Source organism: Balaenoptera borealis (genome assembly GCF_965194805.1).
Source record: "Balaenoptera borealis genome assembly, chromosome: 18".
NCBI classification, from domain to species: Eukaryota; Metazoa; Chordata; class Mammalia; order Artiodactyla; family Balaenopteridae; genus Balaenoptera; species Balaenoptera borealis.
The window spans coordinates 14,251,839-14,278,017 of record NC_138877.1 but is presented as its reverse complement, the minus strand read 5'-3'; the positions used below and the strand labels follow the sequence as shown (position 1 = coordinate 14,278,017).

Sequence of the window (26,179 nt, the reverse complement as noted above, 5' to 3'; positions counted from 1 at the left end):
AAGAATCATGTACCACAATGTTCATTGCAGCTCTATTTACAATAGCCAGGACATGGAAGCAACCTAAGTGTCCATCAACAGATGAATGGATAAAGAAGATGTGGCATATATATACAATGGAATATTACTCAGCCATAAAAAGGAACGAAACTGAGTTATTTGTAGTGAGGTGGATGGACCTAGTGACTGTCATACAGAGTGAAGTAAGTCAGAAAGAGAAAAACAAATACCGTATGCTAACCCATATATATGGAATCTAAAAAAAAAAAAAATGGTTAGAAGAACCGAGGGGCAAGACGGGAATAAAGATGCAGACCTACTAGAGAATGGACTTGAGGATACGGGGAGGGGGAAGGGTAAGCTGGGACAAAGTGAGAGAGTGGCATGGACATATATACACTACCAAACGTAAAATAGATAGCTAGTGGGAAGCAGCCGCATAGCACAGGGAGATCAACTCAGTGCTTTGTGACCACAGAGAGGGGTGGGATGGGGAGGGTGGGAGGGAGGGAGATGCAAGAGGGAAGAGATTTTGGAACATATGTATATGTATAAGTGATTCACTTTGTTATAAAGCAGAAACTAACACACCATTGTAAAGCAATTATACTCTAATAAAGATGTTAAAAAATAAAATAAAATAAAGATGGCTTCACTCAAAAAAAAAAAAAGAGACCATTATTAATCTTCAGTTGTCTGGCATTTTGAAATGCATGTAGATTATTTAAATTTTTTCATATCAATTTCATATTAATTATTATTTTAATCAAAACATAATAGACTGTATCTATGCTTCTTGAAACATATACTGTACTTTCTCCACTAGATGTCTCCAGAGAAATACAAGTAAATACTGCTAATAAAAAATGCTGCTAATACACGCCCAGCTCAACTAAGGACAAATAGTTACATTGTTTAGTTAGTATGAGAGTGAAATCTGTCACTTGATAGGCTTTTAAAGAAAATGAGAGTCTAAATGTATAAAGGAAAGATGGCACACTACCCACGTTTATCACAGAAAGCCCGCTTGCTTCTAAATTAATTAACATTAAAGAGACATCATTTAATGTTTACTTTGGTGTCCAGTTAGTCATCTCTTTCTTTGACTATGATTTCATTATCTTATCTATGCTTGGCCAGAGCATCCCTGAAGATCTAAGGGCGTACAGGAGGAAATCCATTGGGAATACACTGGGGGGATGGCTGGGGAGGTGACACTTCTTATAGGCTTTACAATGTGTCATCCACAAATATCTGAGCCTATATATTGCCTTTCTGACCTCTTTTAAGTTGAGCATTGATGTTCAATTTTATTTTGGCTTTTATGATTGTTTTAATTAGGGAAAAAAAACACAAAATTTAATTTTTGGCTTAATTTGAATTCCTTTTACTGTTGACTGAGTTCAGCATAATCTAACTATTTTAACAAAAGGTTTTCTCTCCCTTGAAGGAAGCGAAGATCTCTGGGTCTTTGCCAGGACTTCAATTTACAAGGCTGCAAACCCAGGTACCAAGGAAGGCTACGCACTTCACTGGCCAAGGTGCTTGGACACTGAGAAGTGTGCCCCCAAGAAAGTGTGGCAGTAACTTCAAAGCCTTATCGTCTTTTAGAAGTAAATTCTATTACCTGTAGTTTCCAAATGGGCCAATAAGAAAGAAAAGTAGTACTTAAGAAATGCCAAGATCCCACAGACCACACATTTAAAAAACAGGGGATTTTAAATTATCTGGGGGAAATAACCACTCTGGATCATTCAAAACCAAGGAAATTCTGTTTTAAAAATCCAATAGTTTGGTATGTAATCATTCCGCAATGTATTCGTGTATCCAATCATCACGTTGTATACCTTAAAGATATACATTTTCGATTTGTCAAGTATGCCTCAATAAAGCTGGGGAAAAAAGTATGGTTCCTAGAAAAAAAAAAATCCACTCTTGGCTTGAGTATCCAGGTTTGTTGAATCCATAGGCCATGTCTAATCCCAGAGATTGTTAGGTAAGTTTAATGTTGGTTACATGCTGGTGATAGTAAGCATGATACTTTAATCACATCAGTCTCCAGAGTCTCCAGAGGCTACGAGGCTGCTACAAAGATCCACTGGATAATTTGCAAACTGCCAGTAAATTAGCATCCTGATAGCTAGAAACAAATGTCACTGTCTTTTGAACACATTATTTTTCCTTGGTTGTGTAATAAACCATTTCTTTTTCATTAATGACTTACAGTTCTGGGTCAGACTTTGCAACCCTGAAAGTCAGACTTAATTGCCAAGGTTTCAAACTTCCTCCAAACTGTTAAGAAAATTACATAGCCAACCCAGGGTCAGGATCCTTTCATGAAGCAGAAGAATAAGGGTCCTGTGTGGAGTGAAAGAGAGAGATTAACCCTTGATGAGTGCTCAGAAAGGAGATAATTGTGTCCCTCTCAAGATGTTTAAACTTTTCTCTACAGCTTAGACAGTATTCCCATTCTCTGGAACTATTTCCTTCCCTCACCCTGCCCCAAGTTGTTGGCTATGGACCAGGGTTCCATATTAGCTTCCCTGAAGTCAGGATCCTGGCTAAAGTAGTTGCTTGGCCTTTCCCCCACTATGTAATATCTTATAATATCACCCTTCTGGGCTGGGCTCAGCATTTTAAGTTGCAGTGCCTTTTTTTTTTTTTTTTTTTTTTTAATATATTTACTCTAAAATTTTCCTTCTCTTGGAATGTTCTCCAACCTCTGAATTTACATGAAATTTATATGTACAATCTGGCCTTCATTTTCAAGATCCTCTTTGATGGCATTACTCACCCTGAATATAAATATTTGTTGAGGGCTAGCATTTGTTGACTTCCAAATATGATGCTCGAGATGGATACATTTAAGCCTCAATTATTTGAAACTCTGAAAAGAAAGATTTAAGAATACTCTTTTTATAGTATGAGCATATACAATGCTTTTTACAAAAAGTAAACCTCTACCTCCTGTCAGGAAGGAGAAGTCATCTTTTGAAATATGAATGCATTTCCATTTTCACGACTTTCCTCATGCAATTATTTGTCCATTTGTACCAAAGAAGGAGTCAGGGTGAATGGAAGCCATTGATTCCAGTGGATAAAACTGTGGTCACAGGAACACAGGTCACAGGTCAAAATTGTGCTTTAAATTAATCGATATATTTTCAATTTATAGGCGCTGTTAAGAAAGTAGGTAACATGACATGATATTAATTCTGCCTTCACCCCTATCTTCAAAGTTAAGTCCATCTGTTATCATTCTGGACCATATTTAAATAACTTTTTCACTCTTGATACATATTTTCCAAGTCTATATCTCTCTCTATACCTCATTCCTTCCTCTCCAATCAAACCCCATTGGATCTGAGCAGATTTCAGCTTCATTACAGAAACGCTTACTAACAGTTACAGCTGTCTAAAATGAAACGGGTTGCATTAATCTTAGAGAGCATCTCAGTAAAGAGTGGATGACTATTTACAGTGATGATGTTGCAGGGATTTCTGTATTTTGAGTTTGATTTGTTTCCTGTAATTCCAAAATTCTATTGTTTTATCTTAGAAGATAAGCAATCTACTTTATAATGTCTCAACAGCCTAGAATTGAAGACTTTTATATAACTGTTATCAATAATGTTCTAATAGCTAATATACTGATATCAGATAGAACTTATTTTCAAAAAACCTCTCCATTCTACTCAATAAGCAATTACTGACCACTTACTATTTGCGCAACATAAGAGTAATAGAAACCTATTGTATAAAGCAAAACAGTGACGTACGAGCAAAGTTAGAGTAATTCCATTCAGAGAAATATAAGTGATAGATTAATTCTCTTCTTCCTGCAAGGGACCAGGGAAAGAATACAATTTATCCCTTACCATCTTTTCTCCAGCTCTCCTTTTGAATTGCTCTTTCATTTTCTATACCTTAATGTCAAGATTTTCAAATTGAAAAGAAGCCTCTAAACATATTTTGGAATTTATTATTTCATTGTATGCTTTCTTACTAAACTAGCAGCAAATTGCAGAATTATTTTAGTGCCCCAAGACAAAATCCTATAGCAAGCTTAATATAACTCTCCTGATACTTGGAATCCTCTCTGGCCTAATCCAGCCTTCCCTAAAAGACCTTCCAATTGGGCAACGTGGAGTTTCAGTCTAAAATTTCTCTATATTGCCAGTGGGGAAACAACTCTGATGGGCCACTACGGCGGGAGCACTTTGCAACAAGACATATTTGAATTACACTTTCACTTTAGGATAGTGTGTAACTTATTTATCCAGGGAAACTCATTGTAGTTATTTAGCTAATTGTTGACGTATCATGTGTGGAGTGGTGAGAGTGGATATCCCCTTGCCTAGGAATTGCACTGTGTAACATTAAGAGACTTTGGTTACTCTTGATAAAACAGAAGAAGAAGGATTCTGGCAATGCCCCTGTTTCTTAATACGTATTGCATTATTCTATTGCAGTTAGATTGGTAATACTTGTTTCCAACAGGGGATGCTTTTGTCCGGTGGTTACCAAGAGATGCGCTGTCAAGAAATGGTCAACATCATGCCCTGTATGTAATGAAAAAACAAAATGACACATGTTTTTCTTTCCTGCTTTGCTTCAAAAGTTAGGGAAACTTACCAGAACCAGATTTATGTTAACTCTATCTATTCCTTGATATCTGAAGAGAAGTGAAATGGGAGGGATCCCCCCAGTTTACACATTGCAAGGAAAATGTGATCCCTCCTACATGTTTCATCAGCAACTTAAAATTCTTGTCCCATACTCTGTGAGAGTTTATGGCCATTCAACATTTGTTTTTAATCAACAGCCATTACTGCCTTGTGATTATCCAACTTACATCTACCTTTGTTATCTGGTGAAAAATAATCTTTCAGTTCTGACGTGAACTGAATATGACAAGATGTGATAAGATCAAGTCATACTGTCACTGAGCACAGGGACATGCACTCTGAAAGGGACGTATTACAGAATGATCCTTAAAATCTAAACAAAATCATTTCCCATAAAAACCCTCTAAATTACAAAAGAATAAAACGGAAATATGAACATGAAATGAGTCAGGTAGTAAAAATAAAGAGAAAGATAAATAATACAAAACTAAAATAAATATCCTTTTGATAATGAGAAGAAAAAGAGGCTCAGTGTGCTCAGGAAACATAGCTGAAAAAGCAGATTCTAGCTGGCGACTTGAAGTTGCTGATGCCTTCTGGAGAGAGTTCAGATTCCCAGGTTGATACAGAGCTCCCTCCCAGAACTCTGCCATGTATATAAACTCTGAGCTCTCCAAAGCCCACTGCCAGTTCTCTTCGTGGACTAACTGCAACGGAGAGACTAGAGATGATTCCTCTCTTACCCACATTTTCTCTGTTCTTGCTCGTTGTGGTTAACCCTGCAAATGCCAATGGTCATTATGACAAGATCTTGGCTCACAGCCGTATCAGGGGCCGGGATCAGGGGTAAGTCAGTGGTTTGATTTTATAAACCTTCTTTTCCCTTAGCTTGTTGTATGTACAATTCTACATATAGTTCCTTATTTATACCTCAGGTTTTGTTTTTTTTTTTTCTACTTATTACAATGTAACAAGAAAAAAGGAAAAAATGAGTATTCTGTGGTTGATGTATGTGTCTTAAACTTTAAGGATTACTGTCCAAAAAACTTGTGTATAATTGCTTCTTATGATAACATTGTAAGATTTTAATGTAATTAACAACATTTAACAGGGCATTTCTTTATGATTCAGTTTATTTGTGTTTTTATTTGATTTCAAATTTCTGGAATGAGGTTTTCAAGATGAAAGAATCTATTGTTGGAGACTCTCATTATGTAGACAGCTTTGAAATATCTCACATTATGTTAGGGAAAATTTCATTTATTATGAAAATTAAACAATAGGTAATGTAACCAGTTTCCTGAATTTTTTGAAGCATTTAAGAATGCTTTTAAATTTTGCATTCTGTACAATTTGCAAAAACTTTATTTCTTAGAATAAACTCAACTACAACTTAGCATTTTTAAAGTTATCAGACATAATTTAGTAACTTAACCAACCATTTATTATTAATTTTTGAAATGGATCTTGGCACTACATCCAATGTCTCAGAGAGATGTTCATAATGCTCCAAAGTTCCCTTGCCTTACAGAGCAAATAAGACTTCCTTCTTTTTAAGGGAGAAAAACACTTAAAATTCTGGCAGAGGATGTCTTAATCTAATTACTTCCAGGCAAAGCAATAAATTTTCCTTTGTGCAGCCATGTTATTTAAGTTAATCTTAGCATTCATTTACTTCTGTGATTGCTTACCTAGAAAATTACAGAGTACAGTGTCCTTGGACTTAGTAAAACTTGTCTATTTTGCTGTCTGATCTGTCATTGTTCCAGAGCCCTAAGCCACCCCAAACCCTAAATAAGCACATGTTTGGTTTAAAAGGGTCAGTGAATTACCTACTATTAAAAGTAGTAAGACACATTGTTTAATTCTATTAGGTTAACTTTTGAAACAATGGCATTTTACTCTCAGAGATGTATAATTTCCCCTCTCTCTCTGTTTCTCATAGACTTTAGTTTTTCCAATGATTCAGCAGGATTGGATCAGAAGGAGATTTGTGCTGACTAGAATCACATCTTTTTTTAGAATTGTATCTTTGATAATCGAATCCACATATTAACTTTTTTCTTTTTTCTTTTTTTACTACCTGACATGTAGATATGAAAAACTAGTTGTCATTAGGACATTAACTTTCTTTCCTTCCATCTTCCAGCCCAAATGTCTGCGCCCTTCAACAGATTTTGGGCACCAAAAAGAAATACTTCAGCACTTGTAGGAACTGGTATCAAGGTGCCATCTGTGGAAAGAAAACGTAAGTGTCATTTTTTCCTTAATGTGCCAGTTCCAAAGACAACACCACAATGCCCATGCCTTTCCTTGGACATACACACCATCTTCTCGAAAATACTCTCCAAAATTGTGAGCTTAAAAAAAATGGATCACATATGAATAAAGAAATTTTCCCTGAATTTCCTCCTCTACTAGTGGAACTCATGTTATTCCTGAATCTATGGCAATGGCCATGTGATCTGGTATAGAATCACTGACAGTTTGACTATGTCATTTCTACTCCTGGTTTGGCCTCTTTTATCTTAGGCAAGTCAATTAACCTCTTTGCCTCAGTTTCCTCATTTTATTTAAAAAAATGCCAGAAGAACAAATTGATCTGAAATACCAGGGTTTTCACGTAAAAATTAATGTTTGCCTACAGTCATTTAGAAATTATATAAAGTACACCAGTTTACCCCTGAGTTTTCATCAAAGCTTAAAGTTGGAAAGGACTTAAGTTTCATATCTTCATTTAATCCAGTCATTCCATCCCAAACTGCCAGATCCCCAGGGGTCCCCAAAGGTGATAATGGAAACCCACCACTATATTACTATTTCAATAGCCAAAAAGATGATTACTTTTCAACTTAGTTATATATTTCACTGATTCACCTAGAGTTGGAAAACATTTTTATTACTTGATAGCTTATTGGTTTAATCAATTAATAAATATTGGTAGAAGAAATATAATCCTAGACATATAAAGGTTGATAAGTACTCATGTGGTGCAGATTCTTCATTTTAAGATGAAGGAGCTGAATTATAGATAAAAAAAATTAAAGATGTCATCCTCAGTCAATGAAACAGTAGAAATGGCTCCTGCCTGCCTCTTATTACTTTGGACCGCAACCTCAGTGAAGCACGACTTGAGAACCAGAATATCTGAAGCACATCATCATTAAATTTCAGTTACTCTAAATAGGTGGAAGGATTGGGGGATTGTTAAAAAACATATTCTTAACTTAATAATATTGGTTATAAATACTAACTGTGGAATCACATAACATTTTGGAGTCTTGTTTCTTTGCCTGTGAAATGCAGATTTAATACATGGAGAGTTTCTGAAGGTAAAATGAATGAACTAATGTGAAATTACTAAGTAACTCTAACTCATAACATTAATTGTACTTAAATTTAAACTATTTTAAGCAAATTGGGTATATGCTGGTGTGAAAAGGAGGCGTGTGCAGATCCCTATTTAAAATGCATAGGGTTCTCTTTATTTTACTAAGAATCATGTATTCAAGGCATATAACCTTATCTGGACTGTGCCTCCCCATGGTAACCAAGACTAGGACCCCACAGGACATTGCTGCCCGTTCCCACATGTTGGCTTAACAGAGTTTTAACCGATGTTACTTTTTGACCTGGACGTTATTCTTATTAGTTTGCATAAATCTGCTAGACTTGTGCATCATTCACACAACTACAGTGTAAGTCAGTAGTTACAAGGATCCTGGCCATGAGTTAGGTCAGGCCCCAGTTGGGAACTCCAAAGCTCTGGATATTTTTCGCTTTCTTCTTTGTGTTCTTGGTTACCATGAGGCCTATTTGGAAGGCACACTAACTACATAAGAAAGGACCTGCTCCTTGAAATATTTAGGGAAAATCTTTATTACACACTTCCTGGAAGTTAAGGAAGTCCGATACAATCTTACTTTAACCATCTAAATATGTTAGCGATGCCAATGCTTGTACAAAGCTTATGCCAAGATTCTTTCTTGCTTTCCATTAAAAAAGAAAAAAAAATTCCTGCTTTGAAGTCTGGCTTTTCACCAGAAATATAACAGTGTCTCCTTTGTTTAATTATATTAGCTTATTTCCCTTAACTTCATTTTCACAAACACATTAACATCTGTGCTCTGGAATAAATGTAAATGCTAGTTGCTAGTTTCAAACAACCAAAGGAATCAGTAACATTGACAGGAAGAATGCCTGATTTGCCATCTGTTGCAGCTGCTAAAATTTCCAAAGTCATCTTTAGGACTTTATGTATCAGTTGACAGAAATGTTTATCTTCTGTTTGAATAGCTGCTTTGGGGATTTGGGGGAAGTAACTGGGTCTAATGAAAAACAGGAAGTTTCCTAGGTTTAAGATATTCCCGTCATGGACATATATACACTACCAAATGTAAAATAGATAGCTAGTGGGAAGCAGCCGCTTAGCACAGGGAGATCAACTCAGTGCTTTGTGACCACCTAGAGGGGTGGGATAGGGAGGGTGGGAGGGAGGGAGATGCAAGAGGGAAGAGATATGGGAACATATATATATGTATAACTGATTCACTTTGTTATAAAGCAGAAACTAACACACCATTGTAAAGCAATTATACTCCAATAAAGATGTTTAAAAAAAAAAAAAAAAGATATTCCCCACAATATATATTGGCTCAATAATATAGTATTTTGTAGACCTCCTTCAAAAAAATGTCAGTGACGTTGTCAGTTGGCATTTCCATGAGATTTTAGATACTATTCAGAAAATGAAGATAAATTTCCCACTTACAGAGATATGCACAGTCATGATTTTTTTTTACTCTTATTTGTCCTACTGACAATATGGGAACTTTGAGTTTTGTGTAGCATAAATTTCCTGGAAAAACTACTTTTTTGTTGTCGTTGCTTTCAAAACATTAACTCAGACAACTGTATTGTTCAAGTATCATCTGAAATTGCAATTGCCTGTTTTGGAATTCTATACCGTATAGTGCATTAACATTAGCATGTGTTATAGAAATTTTTGCAACTTTAGCAATTTCTTCTTCTATTTACTATTTTACATAAAGTATTATTAGTCCCGAACTAAAAATTATGTATCTCATTCTTATTGTTTATGATATATGCTAAAGCTAAAGTATAAGCAATTCTTAATCAATCCCTTGGCATCCAAATGTTCACATTTATTTTTATGGGTATCCATGTAAATAAAATTACTTCAGGGACCATATCTGCATAAGGCTCTCTTACAGTCTGTATATGTTTCCAATACCAACTATTCTTGAAATTATGTTAAAATTAGAGAACAGTTTGAAAATTTAATTTCCCACTTATCTCTATATTCTTATCTTTTAACTATCCTTAAGCCAATATTCCATGCCAGAAATTTTATTCTCATCTATAGTTTCATATTTTACTACCTATAAGTGAGTTAATAAATTTTTCTGATGGTCTTAGTTCCTAATAACCTTATATTAATAAACATTTACAGCTATTTATAGTTTGCAAAATTATTTCCAAAGCATTGTTTTATCTGAGATTCACAACTACCCATGAATAAGTATTTTAGCTACTACATTCATGTTAAATAGTTGGGGAAACTGAGACTCAAATTTATTAAATGATTTGCTCAAGGTCACACATCAACTAAGTAGTGGAACTGGGAACCATACTCCATTCTTCTGGCTCAAGATCCTGGAATTTTTCCACCATGCCATGAGGTTATAGAGAGAAATCAAGCTAATATAAATACCTTGATGTCATAAACAAACAAAAAAAAAAAACTGGATTTCTAAATTCTCAATAAATCAAGGCAATAAGTAATATGTTTTGCTAAGTTTATGTCAAAATGTATCCTTTGTAGTTCTCCCATTTTAAAATTAATTTTCTTCCAATGTATAGGACTGTGTTATATGAATGCTGCCCTGGTTATATGAGGATGGAAGGAATGAAAGGCTGCCCAGCAGGTAAAGTTTCAATTACTGAATTAAATGAGGAATTTGTCTTGTTTGAGGAAAAAGAGTTGAAGTAGCTTATAGCGAAGCCAATTGTGTGTGTGTGTGTGTGTGTGTGTGTGTATTTAGCACCATGATAAATCCAAGATATATCCCCCATATCTTGGTGTTAATCATGACTTTATCATGTTGATAAAGTATTAATATATACATCATATACACTAGATGCTGAACAACAGAAGCTTATTCTAAATTTAAATTAGTTCAACTTTCCTTCAAGAACAAAAATCCCCACTACAAAATCCCTTTCTTTGAACTTGTCTAGGAACATGGGCTGACTACTTGGCAAGGCATCATCTTCTCTGATTCAACAGCTCTGATTTTATAATGTTTCTCAGATTGAAAGTTAGTTTCCTGTAACTTGCCAACTAGAGAAAAATTAGTTCATCTATTTCCTCTTTGAAATGACAGCCATTCAGATAGTTAACACAAATCATCACACCCTTCCTCCAGCTACCCTCTCTTCCCCAACAGAATCTTCTCTTCTCTGGGCTCATGGCCCCCAGTTTGAATGTGATATAGACTTTGGAGTCCTTACTGTAATCGACAGCAACCCATGAAAAGCCTCTAATCCAGTCATTTTTTTTCTTCTGATTGTGATCCAAGACTGGTGTCTACTATCTATGTGTGTCCAGGCAACTGAGAAAATATTAAGACAAATACCTCAGTTTGGGGCGGGTGGGCTCCTGAATTTTGGTTAATGTTATTGGTAACCATGTCATATCATTAACTCATGCTGAATTTTTAATTAATTAAAATTGATTACAGATCTTTTTTAAATGAATGCTGTCAAATCAAGTCTTCACTGGGATTTGTTTTTTTTTTTAACTTAGGCGTGGGACTTAAATGGAACCCTGTGACATTTAACTGTTATGTTTGACTCATTTTTCCCATCCTGTAGGGGTGTTTTTAAATCCTGATTTTGTGATTTAATTTACTAATTGTGTACCTAGTCTTGATATATTCACAAAGGTAATAACCATTTCTCCTATGATATGATCCAAATCATATTAAATTTTAAATAAGACAGAGTCATAAAAAATAAGTTGGCTGCACCCAAACTTCAGGTTGACATTCATATATTAATCTTTCTTCTGAAGTTCAGAAGATATATTCTAGAAGTATTAGATATTTTTATATATTTCCTTCCTGAAATTATGATGAAAAGAAGCAGGTCTACATATTTCTTTTAGGGACCCAAATCTATATAACTATACCCCTATACCTAACAGTATTATACTATTTAGGAGCTTTAAGCCAACATGAAAAAAAAAATTACCTTTGCCATTCTCAGTGAGAAGTGAGGAACTTTTGTTGTTTTCAGTGAAATAATCAAAGATACTTACTAATAATTAAAATTGAACCATATTGACATAGCAGATTTGACATGTAAATAGACTAAACATCAAAAAAGGATAATAATTGAAAATTCATTTTCCCTCAAGACCAAGGATATATGGAATGATATTTTTCAGTAGTACTTTATTATTTGACATTCAAAAGGCAAATGTCACATAAAATTGATGATTTATAGAACTGTATTGCTAAAATTATCATTTAATATATTGGGGGGCTTTGTGTAAAGGTTAAATTATTGTAAAATAACATTCTTGAAATTTTTTCATAAGTACTTATTCATCTCTTGATTATTTCAGTTATGCCTATTGATCATGTTTATGGGACCCTGGGCATTGTGGGAGCCACCACCACGCAGCGTTATTCTGATCTCTCAAAACTGAGGGAAGAGATCGAAGGAAAGGGGTCGTTCACTTACTTCGCACCAAGTAACGAGGCTTGGGACAACCTGGATTCTGTAATTCATTATTTTTATTAATATAAATTTTTTTACTGCTACTGGTATACTTTAATTGATTTACTAACTTGGAAATGAATAGAAATTGTATATCTTTCTGTCGTACATATATGAGGATACATAAAAGGATGAGTTAATTGAGGGTAAGGAGGAAATCATTTTAATACATCCATAAATGGAATAACACCCCAGTAGGCTCATGGACTAATAAAGCCAAACTAATAGTGCATTGAACAAGCACTTTATCATTATTCTATTTTACTCCTTTCCTCTTCCCCTTTTGGTTGTGAAGAAATATAGGTAATTTTAAATGACATATCTCATAGAAAGGCAAGTTAAGAAGCCTAGTGGAATTTAAAATTTTTAATAAGCTATATTATACATATACTTATTATTTTAATTATATGTAAATATATATGGCTGTTCAGAGACTGACAGATTTATAAACGTGTGTGGATATTTAAATTGAAGGGTTGTAAACAATACATTTAATTTTTAGGCTTTTTTTGTGCATAATCTAATTTACAACACACTAAATTATGACAATACACAAATCTGTAAAACTGGTATAGAAATATATTCCTACTTTCTACTTGATATGAAGATGAACTGATAATTACTACTAGAGTCATACAATATTTAGTAAAACAGGCAGATTCTTCTAGATTTTCTCTTGCTGCATTAACTGTGAGGTTAATTGCTTGCATTATAGAACTTTCTCTCTTCTGGTTGTCTTTGACCACATCTCTAACCACCTTTCTGGTCCTTTCTGCAGACTCCTCTTCTTCCTTGCCTTAAGAATAGGTCTTATTAAGGTCTCTTCCAGGAACTATACTCTGCAGTTTAGATGTACTTCTGATGGCTTCAGCTTTCACTTTATGCATAGAGCCATGGAATCTGTGTTTCTTGAATCCCAGGAGAATATTTCTAACATCTATCTTAATATTTCTCCTTGGATACACCATCTATATCTTTAAACATAACGTTATCTAAAACAGATGCCACTTTCTTTCTCCCCATCAACAACAGCTTTTCTGCTGTCTTTTTTCCATAATTGGCAGTACCAGTCTCAGAGTTAAAACTTGAAAATTATAAGTCATCCTTACTTTGCCTCTCTCCAGTTCTTAGAAACTACTGTTAGTCACCCATATCCCATTTTTCATCCTCATAATAGTCTCTTTTCTGCTACGCATTACCACCGGATTAACCTTCCTAAAGCCCAGGCTAATCATTTTATTCCAAGCCCACAAAAGCCTCAATGGCTCCCCATTGCCAGTTTAATTTACTCTTTACTTGGGCATTAAAAGTCTTCTATGTTATGGTCCCATATACTTTTCTAAAATGTCTTTCTTAATATTATCTGAGAAACGTAAAGGCATACAATAACCACACTGGACAACTTCTGCTTTCCCAACGTTCACCCTGTGCCAGCAGCTGGACTTAGAATGATCATCACACCATCCCTACCCTGTCTACCTACCCTGCAAGACCTGTCTCCAAACCTGAATTGCCAGCCATCTTCATTTGACCTGGAAAGCATTTTTTTTCTCCTTCCGTCCTTTATCTTACTGTGTTTATTTTTGCCTGCTGCTATAGAATAAGTACCTCAAAGGTCGAGACTTCACCTTACTTATCATTGTATTTCTCATAACACCAAGTACAGTATGATATAGTGTGGTATTGGATAAATTAAAAGGTACAGGATGGTTGAATTCTTGAATTTGTTATAGAATAAACATAAAACGGTTATTAAAACTCTGATGTTGTATAAAAATATAATGCCATTTTTATTTTGTTTTCCACTCAAAGTACTTTAAATATCTGATAACTTCATATTCCCTAAGCCTTTACAGCAAGATCATCTCTTCATCAATATGTTTATTAAAAATTTTGTTTTGTCTCTAAAAATGTCCAAGTGCTCTATAAGATCTGGAACCCTTTACTGAGTACCTCTACTTACAAAATTTCTTAATCAATTGAAATAGTATAATTTTAAGTTATTTATGTCAATTTGGTTTGACCGTCTGGGTAATTCAATGAGAAAATAACAAGAGAGTAGAAACAGTGTGATTATAAGATTTTTAATAATTAACTATAATAAAATAAACTTCTGTCATTTCAATTTTTCCTAGGATATCCGTAGAGGTTTGGAGAGCAATGTAAATGTTGAATTATTGAATGCTTTACATAGCCACATGGTTAATAAGAGGATGTTGACCAAGGACTTGAAAAACGGCATGATTGTTTCTTCAATGTATAACAATTTGGGGCTCTTCATTAACCATTATGCTAATGGGGTAAGTTTCATTAATAAAAAGTACCTTTCTCAATAACATTGTCCTTAATTTTTTTCTATACCTTTTATATAAGGCTCACAGAAATAATAAAAAGTTAGTGAATATAATGTAAGTGCCATATCATGACTTTTCCCTACATCTACAGCATGTAAATTTCTAATTCAGTGAGTGATTTCTACTAAAGAGTGATTGCGAGGAAGAAATTAAATCGATAGTTCATTGATAGTAGACTTAGATGTTCTACAAAAGGAAGTTTTAGTATTTGATGTGTTTGAAAAACTAATAATCAGAAAAAAATAATAAATAAGAATTTGTCAGAGAATTTATCAGAGAAAAATCAGAGAATGAGTATTCTTTTATTCACCCTCTGGCTACTATACTGATTTAGGTTCTTGTGTGTTTTAATAAAGTCTTTGTGGGAAACTTCCAACCAGGGTCATAGAGCTCTTTCAACAGTCAGAGTTCCAGGAAATAAAGGGTCAGTGAGGAGTCAATATTTAGGAAATCACTGAAATAGAACTGATTATATTTATGCAATAATTGTTTGTTTCTGTCTCAGAACTTTTTTTTAAGGACTAATTAGACTTCTTTATGTAACTCATTGACCTACATTAGAAATAGTGTATGACTATCTCTTTGAAAGAAAGAGAGGAATAAAAGCAATAATTTAAACCAAAAAAAAATGTATTTGCCTTGCACTTCTAGGTATGTTAAGTGTAACTGGACTTGGGTTCTCAACTGGTTGCATTTTTTCCCGGGTTTTTTTTTTTTTTTGGGACATAGTAATATGTAAGTAAGTCTTCACCCTCAGAATTTACATTCAGAATGTCAGTTCTTTCATGTTACATTTACCAGTAATCATGAAAAATAGGAAACGGGGGCTTGCAGTCTCAGTGGTCAACAGATAGCTGTGACTTCTAAAGTTTGATTTTCTCAAATAATTAGGTTGTCACTGTTAACTGTGCTCGAATCATCCATGGGAACCAGATTGCAACAAATGGCGTTGTGCATGTCATTGACCGTGTCCTTACACAAATCGGTACCTCAATTCAGGACTTTATTGAAGCAGAAGATGACCTCTCATCTTTTAGAGTAAGTACAGAAGTAATAGCAGATTGTCTTGGACCATTGAAATTCCTCCTCTTTCCCTCAGAATCTAAAATAATTATAAAAAGCTATTAAATCTGGTAGCCATGTAACCAATATATTTCTTGAAATGAAAAGGTTTTCATTTTACACAGAAGAAATCATCTCCTTATATGAAATAATAATATTTATGTGGACATGATAGATAAAGAATGATTAGTTTCGTGACTGTAGTGTACTTAGTGCATTTAGAATGAATTCATCAATTATTACGTTTACTGCTGTATATTGTTCAGTCACACAAGCATCGGCAGAATTCCCCATCTTACATACAGTTTGAGGAAAGTTTGAAAAGACATGGTTGTTTGTGCCAAAAGATAATATTTTAAAGATCTAACAAGAGTTATATCTAACTTCTATAGTTTTCTATATAATCAACTCCCTCATGTCCACCCAGACTGAGTGTATTGTAATTTTCTTCTGGATTTGCAATGTGCCAGCCTCTAAAAAGCACATTTGTGTTTCAGGCAGCTGCCATCACATCTGATGTATTGGAGGCCCTTGGAAGAGATGGTCACTTCACACTCTTTGCTCCCACCAATGAAGCTTTTGAGAGACTTCCACGAGGGGTTCTAGAAAGGATCATGGGAGACAAAGTGGCTTCGGAAGGTACTTAACTGTCTCTCTCTAGGAGAAGCCTCCCAGAATTCCAAGAAAGGAAATGAAAAAGAGATTAAGTTCTGCCAGCATTATCACCTTTGATAAGCAAAGGCAAAGAAAAACTTTTATTCTGAGGTGGACTATAAGAATCTTAAAAAACAAAATCCTTGAAAGAGTAGGCAAAGTAATTCAATAATTAATTTAATAATTAAAGTAATTAAATAATCAGGGTATCCTAAAGATCACATTCTTCTGCACTGCTTTCAAGTAACTAAGTAGCAGATGTTAAAAATAATTAGAAAGTGTTGAAAAGAAATATTAGATCATCAAACTTTAATACTGTATACATATTGTTCAATGCTTTTAATTCTAAATTTACACTAAAGTTGAGTTGAGAAAATTGCATGGTTCTCTTTGGTCATTACCTATTGATACACAGAACTTGGCTTCTTTCCAGTCTCCTTTTTAGTTTCAACTAGATTTTACATTGTGACTAGCACATTTCGCTTACTCAGCCTACCCCAAATTGGCTTAACCAATTTATGATGAGATATTTTGGTGCAAATATAGACAGTTTAGGCACAGATCCCTTCAGAAGTCCTTCAAGAAATCATCTTTATTTTGGATATTTTCTAGATGTTGCCTTTAGGGTTGCCACAAACCTTCAATTTGTAAAAAACAAAAAACAAAAACCAAAAAACATAGTACCTGCAAAGCACAAAATAGTGAAGCTCAATGAAATGAAGTATGCCTGTACAGCTGTTCTGTCATGAGTAGCTGATGTAAGATACTGCTTGGGTGTTTGGAACAGGTATCACTAGCAAATAATTTTATAGGCCTTCTGAAAGGAGGAATTATTCTTGTGTTCCCATCGGAAAGTCCTTTCTTATGATAGAGGGAACTTGATCTAACACATTTTCTAGAACTACACAAATAATTCCATACAGCTGATCTTCTTTTCTTCTTACTTCCTACTGAGCTGAGCTAATTTTATTGTAGAGTTGATGGAAAAAACATTTTGAGAACATAAACAGAATTTTAAAACCTTAGGTCAATACTTAGGTCTTATATATATTATATTTCTTAGGAATACTTAGTTCCACAGTGAAACACGTCTTTTAAGGGTCAAATGCTATTCTCCTTGATCTGAAAGCTTACTCTTTGTACTTTGTCCTCCAGCTCTCTTGAAGTACCACATTTTAAACACCCTCCAGTGTTCCGAGGCTATCATGGGAGGAGCAGTATTTGAGACTCTGGAAGGAAACACAATTGAGATAGGATGTGATGGTGACAGCATAACAGTAAATGGAATCAAAATGGTGAACAAAAAAGATATTGTGACAAATAATGGTGTTATCCATTTGATTGATCAGGTCCTGATTCCTGATTCTGGTGAGCAACAGTTTCATATTGTTCTACCTACTATCGTTTACCAATTAGATGCCTTAAGAGTAGGCCCATGGAAAATAAATGTGCAGTATAAGGAATGCCATGTGAAGCACAAACACAAAATTAACAATGAGCTGAGTACTAAATAGGCAGCTTGTGTAGTCATGGTCATTCCATGCATTGACCTCTGGCTTTCCAGAGTTTCTTTTTTTTTTTAATGAATTTTTTTGGGGTATAGTTGATTTAAAATGTTGTGTTAGTTTCTGCTGTACAACAAAGTGAACCAGTTATACATATACATATATCCATTCTTTTTTAGATTCTAATCCCATATAAGTCATTACAGAGTATTGAATAGAGTTCCCTGTGCTATACAGTAGGTTCTTATTAGTTATCTATTTTATATATAGTAGTATGTATATGTCAATCCCAATCTCCCAATTTATCCCTTCCCCCCCTCCCCCTTGGTAACTGTAAGTTTGGTTTCTTCATCTATGACTCTATTTCTGTTTTGTAAATAGGTTCATTTGTACCATTTTTTTAGATTCCACATGTAAGCGATATCATATGATATTTGTCTTTCTCTGTCTGACTTACTTCTAATACCTAATATTGATAAAGATTATCACAGTGCCAGAGTTTTTCTTGAAAACAGAAGGGAAGATATAACCAAATGGTTACTTTTGGATAAATGAAAGACCTATGGCACTCACAAGAGCAGAGAGATAAGAGGCAAGTAATAAAGAATTCAAGAAAACTGCAAAGCAAGAAGTCAGAAAGATATTGTCCTTCTGAAATTCTTTGGTCATCAACCCCAAAAAAGGGAAACTGGAACTCTCTTACTAGGGAAAGGCAGGATGTCACATTGCCAGTACAGCAAATAGCTCATGGAAAATAGCCAAGAACTGATTTACTAATTTCATGATGATGGTAATAACAACGATGACATTGTTTGAATGGTGATGGTTTATTTTACAGCCAAACAAGTTATTGAGCTAGCTGGAAATCAGCAGACCACTTTCACAGACCTTGTGGCCCAATTAGGCTTGGCATCTGCTCTGAGGCCAGATGGAGAATACACTTTGCTGGCACCCGTGAATAATGCATTTTCTGGTATGTACTGGACACTGTCATTCCTGCTCTTTCCTCCTCTACACACATTGTTTCTTCACCATGATTGTTTTCATTAAGAAATAATAGATATTTTGTGAGGTGTTGATTAGTTTCTTTACCAGCTACACATACAATGCATTAGCACTATGTAGTCTCTATTAAAATGTCCTTCATTTCAAAACATTTCATTATAATAGATAATAGCCTACAGGAAGTGAAAGTTTGTGATAAGGAGTCTTCAGTTGTTCTGTGAACCTGATCATATTTCCAGCACACGTAATAGATGTATTAACAGATCTTAAGAAAAATAAATCTGATTTGTTTATTTAAACACCAACATAATAATATTTAGGAATACGTAGGTGCATTTTGCAACTCAGAATTTGAAAGTAAGGTATCAAATTATAAATAAATACAAACAAGAGAATATGATACACTTCCATATTATGATGTGAACTATTATTACAAGTATTTGACCTAATAGCTGCTATTCAAGGACTGTGTTTAGATTAATACAACCTGACACTTTTTGCAGAAAAAAATGACTTCACAAAGACATATTTAAATTGTTAGGCAAAATTTAGCAATTAAAAACTAAATAAGTATCACCTTTTTAATGTTTTTCCAAATACTAGGTTGTGACATAGAAAATTATTAACAAGAAAATTCAAATTCCTAGAAATGCTGTTTTTCCTTTTTGTAATAATAATATCCATACATGTTGACATCAACCCGTCTTTAAGAGGTTACATGCTTCAACTCTCTCTCCATAAATAAAAATAAATTTAGAAATGATTCGTCAGTAGTTTTTCATGTGACTAATGGACATCAGATTCTCAGAGAAAATCTTGGCCAGGCTTAGAGTTTAACTTTTGTCAGTGACCACATAAAACCATGTGGCCCTCAGAGAGATGAAACCCATTGTTTGGATTGCTTGGAATCATGTTGTAGTCATTTGATGAAATAGCTCATGGAATTTCTAATTTGTGCACAGAATTCTTAGTTTTTGGCATATAGTCAACTCATATACTATATAAGTGTAGGATCCATAAGATCTATAGTGGTAGGGATTACCCATTTTCATGATTTTCTCTTACAGGAGAAACTTTATTGCTTTATAAACAAAATAACACTCTTTTGTAATGAATTTACTTATAGATGATACTCTGAGCATGGATCAGCGTCTTCTTAAATTAATTCTTCAGAATCACATATTGAAAGTAAAAGTTGGCCTTAATGAGCTTTACAATGGACAAAAACTTGAGACCATTGGAGGCAAACAGCTCAGAGTCTTTGTGTATCGCACAGTAAGTGAATCTGAATGAGATAAAATATCCACACTGGCCTAAATGTCAAATGACGTGCCCTTGTCAAAGACTGTTCTTTTTTCTTTTTCTTTTTTTAACATCTTTATTAGAGTATAGCTCCTTTACAATGTTGTATTAGTTTCTGCTGTATAACAAAGTGAATAAGCTATACGTATACATATATCGCCATATCTCCTGCCTCTTGCGTCTCCCTCCCACGCTCCCTATCCCACCCCTCTAGGTGGTCACAAAGCACCGAGCTGATCTCCCTGTGCTATGTAGCTGCTTCCCACTAGCTATTTATTTTACATTTGGTAGTGTATATATGTCAGTGCCACTCTCTCACTTCGTCCCAGCTTACCTTTCCCCCTCCCCGTGCCCTCAAGTCCATTCTCTACATCTGCGAAAGACTGTTCTTGTAACAAATGTTCCTTAGAATTTTATTAATGTGGTCTTAATAGTAAATATTCATAGGAAGATCAGGGAACTGAATAGCTTGTTTGAAAAGACTTTGAGGAAAGTATACAAAAAGTGCTGTGTATTAATAATTCTGATAATTTGCACTTGTTTCATTATAAATAACTTTTTCTAAAGCATTATTTCAATTCCATAAATCACTAAAACTCCTTTAAAATAAGCTTTTGCTTTATAGAGTACCATACTTTACTGTTTACAAGGTAATTTTTATATTGAATCCAATGTTTAGGATGATCTTTTAATGTACGACCATCATCCAACCACCGAATCTCTTTTGAATGGCTTTAAGGATAAACTTTTATAGGCACATAAAGATTTCTAGTAAGTGGTTCTAATGTGCTTTATCTGAGGGAAAATTTCTAGAAAATATTGCTTATCAGAATTACAGTGCTACTAGTGGTGCTGCTCAGTTTCTGTCCAGGCAACCTTGCAGCTACAGCTAAAAAGAATTCATAGGAAGTCAAGCATTACCTTGAACTAAACATGACACACAGTGCTGTGCACCATAGTTCCACAAGGCCAAGACACACATTTTAAATGATGCAGAAAATGCACCACATTCTAAATGATACATATATAAATATTATTTGTTCAGAAATGCTATAACTTAATCAGTAATTTGACTTAAAATTGATAGGGTCTTACAGTCAAGATAATATACTAAATATTTGTGAAGATCACAAGAGGCAGTAAAGTCATGAAACTTTATGGTTAAAGAGGGTCTTAAAAAGTTAAAGGGTGAAAGTTTACTAAAGAGGGTCTGTAAGAATGATTAGAACCTAGAGAGGAATGACAGGAAATGTAGAAGTGGAATTATATATGGAATTTTTAAATTTACTGACAAAACTACCTGTCCCACACATAGGGTAGCTTGCCTAGTAGTGGAAGACCTAGCTGAATAGGAAAAGTGAGGTCAGATTGTACAAGACCTTAAAAACAGAGGAGAGAAACTGTTTTTTCTTGCATTAGAAGTCAGGTGACCTCTTAGAAGAGCCCATCCAGAAATTCAATTATGTAGCTTCTTCTACATAGGGAATTTCAAGTAAGGAAATGGACAGCTGTATCTTTATTTCTTTGCTAGGCTGTCTGCATTGAAAATTCATGCATGGTGAGAGGAAGCAAGCAAGGAAGAAATGGTGCCATTCACATATTCCGAGAGATCATCAAACCAGCAGAGAAATCCCTCCATGAAAAACTGAAACAAGATAAGCGCTTCAGGTAAGCTTACTAGTTTCACCTCCACAAGAGAATAAGAGCTTTTGGCATAGTTTTGTTTCACAGTAAGTATTCCAAAATCCATTCGGTATTCAGTATTGCTGAGAACAGAATTTAGAATAAAAAGTCTATACAAATGTTTTTAAAATTAATATATGTTCTTAACACTATTTTTCTTCCTGGTACAGCATAATATGATTTGGTGAGTAAAAAACAAACAAACAAACAAACAAAAATCAACCTAATAGACTGAACTACTTCTTGCAAATTTTTTTATAATTAAGTTTTTAAAAAATGATAGTATATTCTAGCAAAGACTATTTTGCAGAATATTAAATAAAGTGTGACCTCGCCAAGTTTTATAGGGGGGAAAACAGAGTTTAGGAAATTTAAGAATCATATGTATATTTAAATAATTTCCTCATGATAAACCTTTAAGAGTAAATTGCATTTGAAACATATGAAAACGTAGGAACCATTTTCTCATGCTTCCACGTATAGGGATTCTACTCTATTTCATGCATGGTGGGTAGGCTTACCTAGATTAAATCTAATAAAATAAACATATGTCCATATGTCCTTCCTGCTTAGCACCTTCCTCAGCCTACTTGAAGCTGCAGACTTGAAAGAGCTCCTGACACAGCCTGGAGATTGGACCTTGTTTGTTCCAACCAACGATGCCTTTAAGGGAATGACTAATGAAGAAAAGGAAATTCTTATTCGTGAGTAGACGTGAACACCAGATATATTTGCCCCTTGATTTCAGGATCTCATTTCTTCCTCAAGCGTTCCTGCCCAGATATCAGCCCCCAAAGTGTCCCCTCTTTCTTATTCACAGCTAGCCTTCGTCTCCTTTAATTCCATTTGGAATAATTAGAGGGTCACTCATAAATGTTCTCAATTAACTGCTTACCATGATGTTGTTGGACTAGATGTTCACTTATGTTGTCTCTATTAAAGGCCACACAACTAGGTGACAAAGAAAGAAGTAGTCACAATTTCAAAAATAATTTGACTTTTTTCTCCCAGTAAGTTGGATAATATTTTGATTGAACTTATTGAAGGGACTGCATGTTTTGACATAGCTCTGATATCACATTGAGAGAACAATGACATTATGAGAAATTACAGTGTGGAAAAAATAAAGACAAGGAAATATTTTTCTCCTTCGTCCTCATAATATCAAAATGTCAAAATATATAACATGTTATTAAATAAATATATATTTTTCTCCCTAGGGGACAAAAATGCTCTTCAAAACATCATCCTTTATCACCTGACACCAGGAGTTTTCATTGGAAAGGGATTTGAACCTGGTGTTACTAACATTTTAAAGACCACACAAGGAAGCAAAATCTATCTGAAAGGAGTAAGTTCTCTAGTATGAATCTATGAGAGTGTTAATCTATTATCCAATTATCCTAATGTTCATATTTCATTAAATTTCCCATTGACATTATGCCCTGTTTTAATAGGTGAATGATACACTTCTGGTAAATGAATTGAAATCAAAAGAATCTGACATCATGACAACAAATGGTGTCATTCATGTTGTAGATAAACTCCTCTATCCAGCAGGTTGGTAATTATTGAACTGATTAATGAAAACATAACTCTTTTTCAATAGAAACCTAGATTTTTATTTCATCCATTCTTACAATATTCATTTAATATTCCTCTTCACAGACACACCTGTTGGAAATGATCAGCTGCTGGAAATACTTAATAAACTGATCAAATACATCCAAATTAAGGTACATATGTTATTGCATGTGTTTCTAATGTGTTGAACAGACATTGCAGGTTTAACATAAGAAACTAGAAATGTATACATTAATAAGTAGATGTACACTGGGATTGCATTGCTCTTTGTTGATTATAATGGTACACTGGCATCATTTCTTCATGGTTTTATTTAAGGAGGATTTAATAAAAGCTACTTGGGGCCAAGCAGAATGTTAAGTATTATGAGAAATATTAAGCTGAATCAGATATGGCCCTTTATTCAAAAAGTTTACAGTCCAGCAGGGAAGATAAAACATGTAGATAAAAAACTATAATTTTTCTATTATCAAATATTTTTGCTACAGAATATAAGGGAAAGATAAAATATTTGCTTATAAGAAATTGTCACTAATCACAATAGTTAAAGGTAAAGGAATATTCTAGGATAAATATTGGGTTGAATATTGGTAGGGTTAAAGCACCAGACAATATAGGAAGTATTATTTAATGAACTTTTAATTTGGGATTCGCTATTCTATAATTGTTAAAACTCTGAGTAACAAATCCAACCATTTTATGCCATGTTGCCCAAGAGTAGGAAATTGGAAGATGATTTATATGAAGCCTTCATTTTTACTAAATATAATGATAGCTTCACTGTCTTTACTTCAGTGAAAATTAAAAATCATGGTGCCAAGATTTTGTTAAAACAACTACTACATTTCATGTTACTAAATATAATGTTTATTTTCAGTTTGTTCGTGGTAGCACCTTCAAAGAAATCCCCATAACTGTCTACAGTAAGTACATAATGAATATTTGTCACATATAAGTGGCAAGATGTAAAAAAAAAAAGAAAACCCAATAATTTTCTTTGTGTTTACTGAGATGATTGATAATCTGGTATTTAGAATTCCAAACAATGGCAAATCTCATCTCACTTGAAACAGGGCTTGAGGTCTGGATGAGACCTCTCAGCCTTGACTATACCCTTCAACTCCAATGAACCACTTCCTCACTCATCTGCTAGCTTGATATAGATATAACTGCTAGCGTGGCAAAGACGCAGTGGAAAAAAGACACACAAACATACAAAGAGGAGAGCTAGCTAAAAGGCACTCGAGAGCTATCTGAAAATTCAAATATGTGGACACAGAAATAACATTGCTGAAAGATTTGTAGCTCATTCCACTCTCAAGACCTCAGCCATCTAAGGGCAGGCTGTCAGAGAAGTCTAATATTTATGGGCTGGTGGTTCAAAAACTCTTCCCCATTCAAAATTGGATGAAGGAACAAAAAAATTGTCAGGTGATAAACCTCGAGTTTCTAGATTCCAAGGTTCTTTTATTCCTGACTCTACCAGATTATCAAAATTAAACCTCTACTTCTTAACAATGGCAAAGGTATTTCATTTTCATAAATGTAACTCATAGTATTTCTTTTTCAATGTGGCTTTTTCCTCCTTTGTCTTTTTTCCTCTCTTCCATTGCAGCTTTCAAAACAGAAATTCTTTCCATTTTGTTTTGACTCTATAATTCAACACTCAAAATGCATCAGTAGCTAAAGCATTGCTTCAATTCCCACATTTATCTTGGCAAGAATTATTCTATTTTATACCATGAGCATCCTGTTATTTAATTAAGAAAATTTTCCTTAATATTTACACTAGACATGGAAAAGGAGTAAAGATGATGTAAGGAGCAAAACAAAAGGTCTGCTGTTCTTACTGATTTTAATTATGTAATAATAACATAAACAATCCTAGTATCAGGCCAGCTCAGCACTGTTTCAATGACTTAGTTGGAATACTTATAATTCAACATGGTTTAGATTCCAGTATGGAAGTATACAATCTTATTAAAGATATACTTTATAAAAAATGAAAGAATGCTTATGGGCTCTATTCATCAGAAATGCTATGTCATCTTCCTCCACTAAAAATGTATATCTGCACTACATTTCTTTACCTTTTCTACTTTATCCATGAGAGGTCCACTACCTTTTATATGTCAATGCAATATTTTGCTTACATTGAGCCAAAATATTATAATTCCTTTATTTTCCTCTACTTAAATTGTTCTCACAGAGAACAAGCTACAGTTTATGCAATTATGCAAGTCTAATGAATCTTACCTACTTACTCACAGCTCTTGAAAGAGCTCTGAGATTTACATGCTGATGTGGAATATTTCTTTAACTCTTCTCCGTGTATGCTGTTATTTTGAAGCATAGTTCAAACAGAGGTTGAGACTAATTAAACCAAAGATTCCATTTTCATGTTCCTTTATTGACTTGTCTCTAAAATTTTAATTTTCTTGCTATGTATTATTCTTGTCCCCCAAATACCATACATTTTAAATTGTCAGGGGGGAAAATGCTCTTTAGTATGTGTTGTCAAATATATGACATTTGAGGTGCAGAGGAAGAAAATCAGTATTTAATCCTCAGCCCGTGATCTGTCAAATCTATTTAA

General features: G+C 34.2%; 2 protein-coding genes across 8 annotated transcripts in view; one reads left to right on the top strand and one right to left on the bottom strand.

Annotated features, from left to right (window-relative positions):
* The first annotated feature begins 5,310 nt into the window (after positions 1-5,310).
* Positions 5,311-26,179, top strand: part of POSTN (periostin) — a 34,241-nt gene continuing 13,372 nt past the window's right edge. For 2 of the 4 annotated variants that reach the window (XM_082365389.1, XM_082365390.1), the window contains exons 1-16: positions 5,312-5,474; positions 6,778-6,876; positions 10,512-10,576; positions 12,280-12,437; positions 14,570-14,734; positions 15,680-15,826; positions 16,348-16,489; positions 17,660-17,872; positions 18,848-18,982; positions 20,141-20,289; positions 21,848-21,984; positions 22,573-22,703; positions 23,220-23,350; positions 23,457-23,559; positions 23,668-23,735; positions 24,461-24,506. In XM_082365389.1, the coding sequence (XP_082221515.1) occupies positions 5,356-5,474; positions 6,778-6,876; positions 10,512-10,576; positions 12,280-12,437; positions 14,570-14,734; positions 15,680-15,826; positions 16,348-16,489; positions 17,660-17,872; positions 18,848-18,982; positions 20,141-20,289; positions 21,848-21,984; positions 22,573-22,703; positions 23,220-23,350; positions 23,457-23,559; positions 23,668-23,735; positions 24,461-24,506 (2,008 nt within the window). In that variant the 5' untranslated portion in view covers positions 5,312-5,355. Of the gene's footprint in view, positions 5,475-6,777; positions 6,877-10,511; positions 10,577-12,279; positions 12,438-14,569; positions 14,735-15,679; positions 15,827-16,347; positions 16,490-17,659; positions 17,873-18,847; positions 18,983-20,140; positions 20,290-21,847; positions 21,985-22,572; positions 22,704-23,219; positions 23,351-23,456; positions 23,560-23,667; positions 23,736-24,460; positions 24,507-26,179 lie in introns of all 4 variants that reach the window. The other 2 variants (XM_082365388.1, XM_082365391.1) reach the window with 2 other exon arrangements.
* The window catches only part of LOC309615688 (uncharacterized protein), a 426,392-nt gene continuing 406,990 nt past the window's right edge, over positions 6,778-26,179 (bottom strand). For all 4 annotated transcript variants that reach the window (XR_014236964.1, XR_014236965.1, XR_014236966.1 and 1 more), the window contains 2 exons: positions 17,639-17,733; positions 6,778-6,861 (listed from right to left, as the gene is read on the bottom strand). The gene's annotated coding sequence lies outside the window, so the exon portion shown is untranslated. The remainder of the gene's footprint in view (positions 6,862-17,638; positions 17,734-26,179) is intronic.